This window comes from Chiroxiphia lanceolata, chromosome 1 (assembly GCF_009829145.1).
Source record: "Chiroxiphia lanceolata isolate bChiLan1 chromosome 1, bChiLan1.pri, whole genome shotgun sequence".
NCBI classification, from domain to species: Eukaryota; Metazoa; Chordata; class Aves; order Passeriformes; family Pipridae; genus Chiroxiphia; species Chiroxiphia lanceolata.
Window position 1 is genome coordinate 130,046,978 of NC_045637.1, and position 13,974 is coordinate 130,060,951.

General features: G+C 36.3%; 1 protein-coding gene across 1 annotated transcript in view; it reads right to left on the reverse strand.

Moving 5' to 3' along the window:
- Positions 1–246: 246 nt before the first annotated feature.
- Positions 247–13,974, reverse strand: part of SDHAF3 (succinate dehydrogenase complex assembly factor 3) — a 32,866-nt gene continuing 19,138 nt past the window's right edge. Inside the window, exon 2 of the mRNA XM_032689282.1 lies at positions 247–1,019. Coding sequence (XP_032545173.1) covers positions 816–1,019 — 204 coding nt within the window. The 3' untranslated portion in view covers positions 247–815. The remainder of the gene's footprint in view (positions 1,020–13,974) is intronic.

A 13,974-nucleotide genomic window follows, 5' to 3' on the forward strand; every position in this document is an offset into this window, starting at 1 on the left:
CCTATTAGAAATAAAATAGTAATGTTTGTCATGCAGTATTATCAACAGGATAATTTCTGTAATTGAAACTGAAGGCATTTACAAATTCTGGTGTATACCAAATACTGGATAATATGGGATATCGAGCTTTTAGAAAACCTTTAAATTCTAACTACAGCACAACCCACTCATAAAAGGTTTTTAAAAATTTTAGGTATTAACAATGATCTGAGTCTACCTTAGGAAGAAAATTCTGCATTTTTTTCAAAGACAATGATTCCTTCAAGATTAATTTAATAGTGAGCTACATCTTTTAAGCACATTTCACAATAAAGATCAAGAAGAAAATCAATTTCCCCAGCAGTATGTTTTCCTAATACTGCTCATTTCTTTCCATCAAAACAAACTGGCTCTAGTACCATACCTTTTCTACCGAATCCAAGCCAGAAAATAAATGATAGCTGCATCTTTTCCATTAAGGAAGAGCATGATACACAAAGAGGAAGATGTTTTGTCCTACAGGTGCCAAAATTAAAAAAACAAAACAAAACAAAACTAACAACTTTATATTTTAAAAATGTCACTTTACTTTTACCGAAATCTTTCAGTCTTCACCTTCCATTAGGAGAAAAAAATAAAGGAGAAAAAATACTGCAATTAAAATAGCAGTGTTGTGATTACTCCATTTTATATTTATTCTTGCACAAAAAGCCAAATAGCCAGAGAAGTTATGGCATCAGCAGTGCCCATTATTTCACAGAAACCACATTCAACTCCAAGGGGAAAAGGAAGTTTCAAAATGCTTCCATATGTAATAAAATAATATTCAAAATCTTTTAGTTTTTGTATTTTGAGTCTTCAGAAATGGTGATTTTTTTATTAGGTTTGGTAGCCTCGTCCATCAGTTCCTTCAGCTGCCCAATCTGTTCATCACGGAAGTCATTAAGTTTTTCTTCTGTGAGCTGGAATCCATATACAGTCTTTTCTCTCAAGTTTTGTTTGTCCTCATCGATTTGTTGCTGTATCAATGCTGCATAGTTCTAATGAGGAAGGAATATGAAGGTTACAAAACTGACAAATGCAGGATTCATGTCAACTTTTTTCAAAAGCATTTTACTGTAATAACATACTCTTACACGATCTCCTACAACAGTCTATTAATCAACACCAAATGACAAAAAATTACACTTTTTATAAGAAAGAAAAGTTATTAAAACATTTCTACATTAAAACATCTACCACCAATTTTATGTAACTAGTTTAAAATGCATATTATATATGTACAGATTAATTTCATTATGTCCTATCGTATACTACTTCTGAAAACAAAACACAATTTAATTATAGATCAAATATAACTACTAAAATAGCGTTTTCTATCCAGCAGGATATCAACAGGATTCACTTTGTAAACTGATACATCTGGAAAAGTATTATTCTTGAAATGTATTAGAAAAAGCAATCTATAATTAGACAAATGTCCTGAAGCCTTTTTGCCTAACCACTCTCTGCTTTTCTCAGAACTGATAAGGTCACTTACATCCAGCCCTGGACTGCTCCAAAGGCAGTAGGAATTCAGTAACTATGAGACTTCTGTCATTCTGCCAGTTTTTAGAAGAAATTAATTTAAAAAATCAAAAGTCAGGTGAGAATAAGAAGGAGCTTAAAGATACCTCTGTATTGCATACTCACTCCCCAAAGGAAAAAAAGAAAACGACAACCCCCCTTTCTGCAGGATTTTGAATATATGTAAGTTTGTTCAGACTTACAATCCTGCTGTAACAGAAAGCATTTGGACCATGTTTACTTAGATAACAGCACTTATGTCAGTGGACAGGCAACACGGTCAGTATGTGTTACATCAACACCGGGCTGAGGACCATTAAAAAAATCAAAACTTTCTCAAGAGCAGAAACAGAAGAGGTCAAGGGATCACACCAGTAATGTGGATATAGTTGGAAAATTGCTTTCTCACCACTTCAGAGCAATCTTTGGCCATTACGATTTTTCTAAATTACAACACTGGAGGTTCTGCAAGGACAGCAGTTCTGCAAATTTAATTCAGCTGGTGGTGCTCCCACTGACACTGCTGTGTCCAAGGCCCATCAGCATGGATGCTGTGAGCTTCCCAGCTCCCTCTGCCCAGCACCAGCCCTGCTGCAGCAGCTCTCAAAGAAGTTGTAGTGAGTGAATTCGTCAAAAGCCTCATGGTGTGTGTACTTACAGAAGTCAGTGAACCTACTCAGATGTTTAAAAGTTAAGTACACATTTAACCACTGGTTGGAAGGGAGCCTAAACATCCATTTTTCTTAAGAAGAACTTAAAAACAAGCTCAAAAATTAAGAAATTAATTTCAAAAGTTACTTTTTAATTGGAAAAAATACAGTCTTCTATCCTACTTCAGTAAGGTATCCCTTAAAGTACCTTTAAAGTTTCAAGCACAACTCTGAATAAAGTATAAGAAGCTGAACTAAAAAAAAACATTTTCTGAATACTAAGAATAAGGACTGTTACATGGCAACATCTTTTTTTAAAGAAAGGATTAAATATCAGGAGTATTCAAAAGCACAGCATTATAGCAATGAGATATAAGCATTATTTGAATTCCCAATCTTCAGCTAAGAGAAAACTCATTACTGCATACTGAATTGTTAATCCAATTACCAGCAGAGTAACTGAAGCCACTACTTCAGCTGTCTGTCTAATAATTCCAGAGAAGTGGGTGAGAAGGAAGAATGATATTTGTGAGCATGTGATAAATTTCAAAATTACACCATTTACTAACATAAATACACTACACTGTTAGTGAACCATGTCAAGCCTTACTCAAGCCAGCAGGATCTTATCACTCCTGCTGCAAAATATATTTCATGGCTATTTAAAGAAAATAGACAGCTAAAACAAACCAGGGCAAGTAAAAGTACATTTTTATTGATAGGGACTCTGAACTAATGTGATTCTTTGAGGTTCTTCCCAACATCACCTCTCCTGCTTTTACATTAAATATGCATTCAGGAACAGTAACACTGCAGTTAATCCCCACAGTAAACCTACACTTCAGAGGTATTACCTCATGGTAGAGTTGATATAGGGTTTAGAAGAAACTAAATAGTTTTTTTTCCGGATGATTGAACAATAAAGTAGTAACAACAAGATAAAAAATTATAATGGGTTAAGTCTTCAACTTTGTGATTTACAGAATTTTTTATCAAGGCAGATGGACAAATGTGATCTGTGAAGCTATCTGCAGACCAGAAACACACCACTGGTGACACACCAATTATTCCAGCTCATTCTGTCTTCACATTTCTGCACAGAACAATCCAGTCAGTACTGACTCTGGACTCCAAAAACAAAGAAAAGAAACAACAAACCACACTCTCATTATACCAAACAACAACAATCACAGCATATAATAAGCTATAATGAAAGCAAGTAATGTGAAGCTCTTCACATCTCATCAACAGATCTGACTAAACGTAGAAACCCTGAGAACCCCTCCACGTCATGTCCTGTGCAGGTTCCACGGCAAGAGAAAAGTCCTTCCCACTGCTAATGAACAACACTCAGGAGCAGCCTGGGGCTACTGCTACAGGCATGGGCTACAGTACCCAGAAATAACTGAAGTCCATTTAAAGAGTGGTTATAATTTTACAGACTTTGTTGACAAGATCATCTTTTACAAAAATATCAAACTAATTAATGGCAAAGAGTCTGTAATTTATTTTTTTTTCATCTAACATCAAAGCATCACACTTCACAGAGCACCAGTGTTAAAGAATCCAGATCCTGAAAGTGGTAGTCCTCAACAAAGCTGCAACGCCCACTCTCACAGATGCTCTGCATCCAGATACAGAGCAATGGACTATACCTTCCCCATTCCCTGATGCCAGGTGTTCCACCTCTCAGCACTCCAACGTGTTCCCATCCCACTGTAACCACTGGCTCTTTTCCCCTACTCGTTTTCTAGTTGAACAAATGTTTCGCATGTGCCAGAAAATCTCAATAGTTGCAGTTTCACATCAATTTGCAATGTGAACAGAAATTTAAAATTGGACCCTGGAAACATGCTGGGTTTTGGTTGGCTCATGACAGAAAATGGAACTTTCTCACCTCACTTTACCAAAAGTCAGTGAAGCACCAAAGAAAACATCTTTCAGCCTTTACAAAAGTTCTGAAAAAAAGATCAGCTATATCGCATATCTCATTTTCTCTGAGGAACAAACAAAGCCTGGAATATTTAACTCTTTAACACTTTACTGCTACCTCAGAAATTCATATTGTAATTATGTGATCAGTGATTTGTGGAAAGCTACTACATGATTTGATGATACACGGTAATTTAAGATTTGAGGTCTATACAGAAAATGTGCCACTTTGCTAACCACACGTGAACTTTAATATGCTGAACTCCAAAGTTCTGTAATAGGTTTAAAAGCATAATGAAAAAAAAGTGGGGGGAAGCTAACATTTTTACTTCCAGTAATATAACTGGTCACAAAATATGATGACCACAATCCCTCTCAGGTAATAAGGAGCAGCATGTTCATGTATGGTCTAATTTTCACTGGAAATAATAGTTAGAGAACTTAAGTATTTTCCAGTGTCATCTTCCCTACCAGTAGAACTGCAACAAACACTTGCTTAGCTTTTCCAAACAAGGAAAAATATTTCCCTTCTGTCTTTCCTTTATGTTACATATAACTGCATCTTCCAAATGTAACACCTTTGTCAATCACGACACAAATCCTGGGCAGATTTTTCAAGGGCATCTTATTCCCATTATGGTTCACACTGTGCTCACAAAACCAGAGACAGGAGACACAAAATGGAACACAAGTAAACCTGCACTCTCACAGAGTCAGGCTCAGCATACACAAGGATGGCAGAGGGACACAGGTGTTCTCCTCCTTTGCACAGAGGGTCAAATACGGTACCTCAGTCAGGGACAACTTCTGCATCTTAGGGGTTTTTTAGGTTGCTTGGTTGTCCCTTTGTAAGTAGCTCTCACTGCAGTGGTCCTCTGCATGCACCAGGTGTAGACTTTCTGAGCACCCACATGAAAAAAAAACAAACAACAAAGCCCCTACCATCTGAATGGTAAAAGTCTTTGCCCCTTGTATATGACTGCCACCAGAAACCCAGAAGATCAGAATCAAGTTCAAGTTAAGACAACCTCTCCTGACCATTTACCATCAAAAGATGGCTGATTTAATCCAGTACTAAATCCCAGCATGCTGGCCATCCATGTCACAGACACACTCTCCATCTTAAAGGAGGTCCCAGGTAACAGTGTGAGGTGTAGACTGGCCATGTCCCTGCACTGCCATCAGTATGTGTAATCACAGACATACCCCAAAATTCTCCATATCACCAATGCAGAGAGGCAGATCCCTCACCTGGATGGTCTCCTTAGAGATGCTGGTTCTGCCACAGACCACAATGGCATCTACAGCATGCAAGCTGAATCCAACCATTAGGCTCTCTTAAAATCCTACGACGTGACAAAATACTTGAACCTCTAAGTGATTTATAAAAAAAAAAAATAAGGTAAGTATTTGCTGTAATCAACAACCACAGGGGTTTTTGTTTAAATTCACTAACTGAAGTGAATACACACTGTCTCTCCTGTCTGATTCATAAGCACTCACGGAATGCACAAATTCATTAAAAGGACGAGGATGAGCGACATCTGAGGTTTTAAAATACCTTACATTACAGAAAGGGCATCAGCCTTGTTGTTTTCAAAGTTTTCAAAGGATTAATTACAAAAATATAAGCAAAAATCACACAACCAAAAGCCCCACTCCCTGACTGCCAGATATACAGACTCTTACCTAGGCCAGTCCACACTGACAGATGTTTATCTCATACGCAAATAAAAAATGCAGATAGACACTTATGATTTAATCATAAGATTAAATGAGTTAAGAGCCCATTTTGGCCATTTTCACTGGAAAGAACAGTAATCATAATTTCTTTGCATCCCACTCAACATGTACAATTCTACATTTTAGAAAACCACTCCAAAAATCTCTGTCAGAATTGATTTAGGTAGAAAAAGTCAGAACAGATATGTCTGTTCAAAGCAACTACCCGTACAATTCACTTTCTTGCCAGATTTTCTCTTAAAAAAAGGTCTAAAAAATTTATCTCCCTTGAGCATCTGAAGTATAAAGCTGAAGAATTCACACATTCCAGAATAACTATATCCACTTGCAGCCATAGCACTGATAAACAACAGCACTGGGGCCAGATGATAAAACACTGCTCTGAGACATGTCAAACAATCAGGGCAAAGTCAGGCACTAGAAAAATGCTATCAGATTATTTGAAATTTATTTTTCTCAGGGTGATATAAAAAAAAAAATTAGCATGGCCTGACAGGCCACCCTCATTGCTCCCTGGAGGTTAACTTCCCATTGCAGTATTTCAAATTCTTCTGCTGCTACTCAGAGCAAAATCAAACACACGCTGCCAGGATGGCAGCATGAAGAAACAGCTGTAAATGAACAGCACAGCAAGCTGCAACCTGTCCTTATTATTGTGCAGAGATATTTTGAATTAATTATTTTATATTCATTCAGACAGAACTCTGCAAGCTATTTATTATATGTTTTACTGGAAAACTGTTTTGATGTTAAACTAATTGAGCATCAGCAAAAGATAAAATATTACAGAAGTGATTTTTAAATGGGAGCTATGCCCCATGAAATTCCAGAGCTCCTTCATACGTTTTATCTGAAGCTGTAAGTATAGTTAGAAATGCAATAAAAAACCCAGGAAAATTCTACCACACAAGCTGAGCTTAATACACCACTACAGTGAATATTTTCATACACTCAAGTACCTATTAAGCCATAGCAACCTACATTTCACGCTATAAGACCACTTAAAATAGCCCATAAACATTTTAAAAATTGCATAAAATACAATTACTGCCAAATAAATTAACTGGTGTGAATAAACAGCTATGTATCTTCTAACAGGAACAATGTACTATCAATTTTAAAATTGAAATTTCAACCCACTTTTAGTTTTGTAAAGAACACAGCATGGTCACTTAAAAAAAAAGTGAATGTGCTATAAAGAATGCTGAGTAAGCCTTCCCCTGCTTTTGAAGATATCCATCAAATGGTATCTGAATGATACCAGGTAGTGACATATGGCAGCATTATCACAGTTTCTTTTTTGGAAAATTAAAATAGCAATTGCTGGGAAAAGGGCAATAAAAGGAAGATGGGAATTTCATTCTGAGGTATCCAGCACAGCAGAGGATCTGTGGGGAATAAAGATGTCCATCTCCTACTGCACATCTTGACAGAAGGTGAAAAAACAGCTTTCTGTTCTGGCACTTAAATGACCTCAGAATCCATCATATGTGTAACAGCAGACCAGGCAGATACAAGGAAAAATAGGGACAAGTTTGTTTATTATAGAAACCAATGTTTTTCCTCATGTTTTGTTCTAGCATCTCCTTCATCAACAATATCACCACACATATTCCATCAACAACATCTGGAATATCTATTAAGAGTGGCAGAGCTGTGCAAAGTAACACAAAACGTTCTAGTTTCAAAACCAAAAAGGTCTTCCCAGCACAGATATGTTAAAGAAAGTCATGGAACATCCCTTCAGCAGGGTTGTTTGGGTAAGGTAGCCATGGCTGCCAAATTAGAGACCTGAGACGGTGCTGCAGCCCACAAAGGCTGCAACAACAGAGGTAAGTGAGCAAATGCTCTTCATACCCTGTGTTCACCACTGCTTATCCTGAGGTATTGCTTAGTTTCAGTCCTCCTGAGATCCACACACACAAACCTTTGTTGTTCAAATTAAACACACTGTAAACACAAGCTCTTTGGCCTGAGTGAAGCACCGGGGTGGCTAATGGACAGATACCAGTGGCTATGCTATAGGCTACAGATGTAATTAGCTGTCCTGCTGAATGATTTACCTACATCTCATGAGACCAATCTGGTTTTAGATGCTGCTATTCTGAGATTTGTTTACCACCTTCTGACAGCTCTTAGATGTAAAGAATAAGGTGCCTTAAACAAGCTATAAAATCTGTCATTTCTGTTACATTTCAAACTTCAGCCACCCTTGATACTGTCCATTAATAACAGAAGGGTTCTGTTAAGCAGAAGTTAGGATACAACATATTAAATGTCTGTTTTATTCGTATACATTTTATTCACAAGCCAAAGCACTTAAAAAACAGACTGAGTAACTCTTAAGTCATAAGAGCAGTCATAAGAAGACTAAGAAGAAACTTAAAACACCTATAAATAAGAATCAGAAAGGGTATCAGAAAGATATGCTGAAACATTACTCATGCTTACTTAAAAAAAGCACTCTTCTCAGAAATTAAAGGAAAGCACATTTTCATATAAAATTTTGTGAACTTCAGACTATATGAAAAATATTTTTTTTATATATTTCTTTCCTAATCTAGCAATAGTGAAAATTGCATACCTGCCAATATGACTTTCCTGTGCACTACTACTTTTTGAACAGGGCAGTTGAGGAATCCCCAAAGGGAAAAAAATCCCAAAATAGCACTAAATCAGAGTTGGTAACTCACAGCCATTGCCCCTGCCCCTCTGCTGAGGCAGCCACTACAGTGGTACTCTAGAAAAGGAAGGAAAAACAGGGACAGCAGAGCAGCACATAGAGTTCATTTAAGCAAATGCAGAGCAAGAAGGTACAAAAATGACACTGTTTGCCAGCTGCCAAATTGGGTCCTCAAGAATCCTTTAAGATTATTAGTATGGAGAATCCATTTCACTACAGGATACATCTCCAAACTGCAACAAAAAACAGTGTAGGTGAAATAAATTCCTCTCTTTTCTAAAAAATATACCAAACTGTAATTCATAAGGAGCTCTAAAAATGTTGTGTGAAGAGCAGCTTGGATAAGCTCTTTTGTATTTCAGTCCATTATCAGATGGAAAGGCCATCTTTGCAGAGGCCACTTCAAGCCATGGGTATAGTTTTGCACTTGCAATCGGATTGCCTACGTCTAAATGTCATGTGTCTAAGTGCAGCTAGAGATGTAGGATGTCTTTGTGCTGAGCACTGGAGAGAGAACTTTGGTCTTAAACATGATGTGATGACTGGATACACTGTCCTCCAGAGATGTGCATCTCATCACTGCAAAAGCAACTACGTGTCTCTCTCTGTGTCCCTGGCTGTAGATGACTGTCTTCAATAACTTCCTTCCTTATGGTAAAAGGAAAGTGTTCATTAGTTATTTTGTTTTGTGCTTTTTTAATTACACAAGGCAACAAAAATACCATTTCTCCTTGAGTGAATCTACAATCTCTCCCCTGGAGTTTTATCTTTTCCTAACGCTGCTAAAATCAGACTCAGCAACATCCTGAAGTGAAACACATGATGAAAACAAAAATTGTAGTTTTCCTCTTTATCCTTAGAAATAAGTATGCATTACGTATATTTTAATTTCTGGGGATGAGAGACCATGTCACCATTTCTAACAATGCACAGAGGTAAAATAGATTTATCCAAATAACGTCACTGGATCATAAAGAATGGGAACAACCAGAAGACTTCAGTTTACTAAAAGTTAATCTGAAAGGAAAACAGGAGAACTTTAACAATATCATGTTTTCCCAGGATATTCAGGAAGGATGCTAGAGTATGTGATTATCAACCAAATTTCAGGGAACAGATCACACTAACACAATGATGCACCCAGTGTAGCTATACAGAACTGTTACCATAAGGGGCTTGGGGTTTTTTTTGGTTGCTTGCTCGTTCGCAGTTTGGGAGGAGAGAATGAAAAATTGTTAAGCTAAAACGGAGCCAGGGAATATAATTATGTAATACTTAGTAATCAGCATGGAGAATTATTATTTGATCAGGAAGGTATAAAATGGACTGCTTTTTTTTGAACACAGTTAACTAATATTGTTAAACTGGAAGAAATGACATTTATTTAGAGGAATGTGAAAAAAGCTCAAGAACTAACTCAGCTTTGTTTATAGCTTAAATAACATGGTATTTTAATGTTCTTTTTTAATGTAAGGCTTACGAGATCATAATTTGAGGTGGAAGTGGGAAGTTTATGGCCTGACCATCAAGGTAAGCATATATAAATGTTATTAAGTCCAAAATGGAACACAACACCATTAGAGTACATCAGAGGCTACTGTCATTTGTTGAAAAACAAGCTGTGATTATTTCTTTCTTTCTGGATGCACGATACTTACACCAGTATTGTACATCAGGGCCAAAATATAGGTCACTAAAAGCTTTTTGCTTCATCTGGTAACAGCCATAGTCTTTAAGATTCTTTCCACTTAGGTTAATAAGCTTCATCTCAGGCCTTAAATAAAAAGCTTGAGCTTATTCTAGGGTATAATAAAGGAAAAAAATTGCAACATACTTGAGAGAAAAACAACATTTAAACAAAAATAAAATGGCCAATTAAGTTCTGAAAAGAGAGATCAATGTGAAATGTAGGTGCAGCACAAGAAAGGAGGACGATATGGGAGGCAGAATGAAAGAAATGGCCACCCAAGGGGGTTCCAATGGCTCAACAAGATCTCGTCATGGTTCTCTATCCTTGGACAGGTTGTATCATTCAAAGTGTGAGCTCCACTGAAATAGAAAGACTTATTTTATGAAAGAATTAAAAAAATGTTCTTCTCCAAAGTACATATCAGTATTTGAAAGCCTTTTAAATTGCTATTGAAGACAAAAGGACTTGGAAGAGAAGTATATTAAAACCCCCATTAGACTATACTTAAGAATAAAAGGTGGAAAATTATTCAGACTGGACCTTCATCTGTAAAAATTATGATAAAATTACACTGTTGCTAATATCAAAGTGTAAGACTGCTGTGACTGAACAAATAACCTACAGACCAGAAAAGTTAAATTTCAAGAAGATTGTTTCGTATTTTCATACAAATCCTAACAATCCTGAGCAATTTGAAAGATGGTAATTTCTTGACTCAGTTTCTATTTTGCTTTGACATTTTATGCTGTGCGTGGCAGTTCTTGGGCTAATAAAAAAAGCTATTCTGTGCACTTTTGTCTACAGCTGATGTTTTCTCTGGCAAATATTATGCTACAATCTCACAAAATATTCAAGGATTTACCACATACTGCTAATTTAAAGCAAGGCAAAGGAAAAGACTGGAAGTGATAGTATCAGTTGTTTTTAGGAACTTAACTTCCACAATGCATCAGTTATACTGCAATATGTCTATTTAAATATTAAGCTAGGAAATCTTGGCAAAGTGTTTCACTGCACATAATTCCCAGACAAATATCAACGCTAAGTACAGGCATTTTACCTTAAAAAACCCTAAAGACTGTTTTAGCAACATAATCAGACAATTATAATTTAAGCTCACAATGCAAACATCTCTTACAGACTCCTGTATCAATTCTTTAAATAGAGAACAAGTATCTTAAATATACAGTTATTTCTTTCAGAATTATTACTTCCAGATTGTCAAGGAAGACGATGATTTCATATCTAGATATTCACAAAAGGAAAATAAAGCCTGTTTCCAAGACAACCACATTAGTTTCCAGACTGCTAGATACTAAGAACATTTAAATGATTATATATCCCAGATGATGACACTTGAAAGACTTCCACGCATGTTCTTCTACTCAATTTATACCTAATGAAGCATTTCAAGTGTACATATATACCCAAGAGAGACTCAGTATTCTTATTTTTCCATTACTCATATTTCTAGATGCTCAATAGAGCCAAAACCTTAAACTAATAAAGTAACAGAGAAAAACTCAAGCATAAACAAAAAATTAATCCACTAATAGGCATCTTGTATTGATTTCCATGACACCACAAATAACCTTTCTGCTGAGGGTGCATGGAATTTTTTACTTTAATGAGCCTGTAGAAGAAATATGTGCTTGAATGAATTAAGTAAAAAGTCATGTGCAATATTTAATAAATGCACCAAAAGGTCATTAGTGTAAAAGTCAGATCCATCTCTTAGGATAAACAGACAAAAGCTTCTCCATTTTTAAATGAACAAACTCTACATTACCCGTTCCAATACAATACATGGAATTTGGCAACAGAAAACACTGAGTCAAAGGCTCATTTTCTTGGTCAGTATTACCATGATCCTTCCAGTAATAGGGGAGAGATGCAAGCCCTACCTGAGTGCTTGTAGAGGCATTTAAAAGACACAAACAAGGAGTCACTGAAGTTTATCTACCTGCTTTTTCAACAAGGCACAAACATTTTGAGGTGAGCTCTTTATAGAGCACTATGAGCACTATGGCCAGGAGACTGGCCATCAATAAAAGAAAGCCTACACACTGGTGGACTTGTGATTAAAAAGTAAAAAAATATTGCCACTGAGAAACACAGGTGAGTTCTTATAAGGGTGTTATTTACCTGAGCATGACATTCAGTCTGGAACTTTTGAAAACACTACTCTGTAGAAATAACTCAGTGTATTTGGTCACAATCATTTGATTACCATTCAGTCCTTCTTGCTTTTAAATAGCAGCAATAGGACATCCCTATGAAAAGAAATGCATACTGATATAACTGACATTTTCCTTAAGACAACTAATGACATACTGGTTTATATTTGTAAACTCACTTTATGGAAAGAGGGCTTGTTACTGCAATTAACATCTACTTCACAGTACTTAATAAAAGGCAAAAAAGATTAACTCACTAGTCTCTGTGCTAGACTCAGTGCAAATCTTTAAAGGTCTTGTTGCTACAGCAAAATATGTTACATGACATTCAAGTTTTAGACCACACATATGCTTCGTATACACATAAAAGTACCTCTGTCAAATGAAATCAATGACATACACAGTTTAAAAAGTCTTCCATGTCCTCCAAGCAATAGAATAAGTTAGAGCACTTCCTTCATCTTTAGTTTTATTGCTCTCAAAATTACAACAGAATGTTCCTTACTCTGGTTTATTTTCCTAAAATATTGTGATATAACCTATGGAGCCACAAAGTCCTCTGAACTGCAGAGGACTGCAGAGTAACTGCAGACAAAAAAGGTCAGAGAAATTAAGAGTTCCCATTCCAAACATAATTCTAAAATTGTGCTTATTTTTTTAGCACTTTCTTAAGTGCCTAAGTGTCTTAGGCACTTTCTTAAGTGCCTAAAGCTGACGAATCTATGTATCTTACCAAGGGTTTTTAACTGCAGATTTTTATACAATCTCTGAACTACTTCAGAAATAGCCACAGAAGTTAACTGAAGAAAACAAATGTGTAATTAGTATTCCAAAAGCTGCTAAAAAGGAGCATCCATTTTTACTGACATCAGAGCCATCAAATCTGAACCCCCCAAAACTTCTGTAATCATCTGCAAGTCACTATTTATTCCTTTATCCAATGGTTCTGACATTTAAGAGGATTTTTATAGCATCTGTCACAATACAGCAAGTGAGAGCTGGGCTGTCACAGAACACTGGAGGGATTAAGCACAAAAGGAAAATGGAAAATTCAGTCACCTGCTGAATAACTTTCAAAATTCAATGAAGTACTGTAGAGACAGCTAATCTGAAAGCACTTCTGAAAAATTCCATTAAATATTCTGTACCGTTCTTGTGGAGATCATATACATATCAAATTCAAGCCTGAACGCATTCTACTGTAATCTCTATACAACAGATACTTCAAAATTAACTCACCTAAATCTTGCTCTATTCCTTCTTTTTTGTTTCTAGTATTGTTGGAGGTTTTCCAGTTATTAAAGGGGGCTTGCTTTTAATTAGCAAATGGTGGGGGGGAAACAGGGCAGGGGAGAAATACCGGGAGGGAAATCAAATAAGTCGAAGAGCTTAGAGCTTTATGTACCTCACTTTGAAATGAATACTCAGTTAACAAAACCCTAAGATTTCACAGTAAAAATCCAGATTGTCCACTTATTCCTAAAAATTCTCTCCCACCTAGAACCTCTCCTTTTTCCCTGTGCAAACATAGGTTGTCTGGTCTCAAGTAAAAAA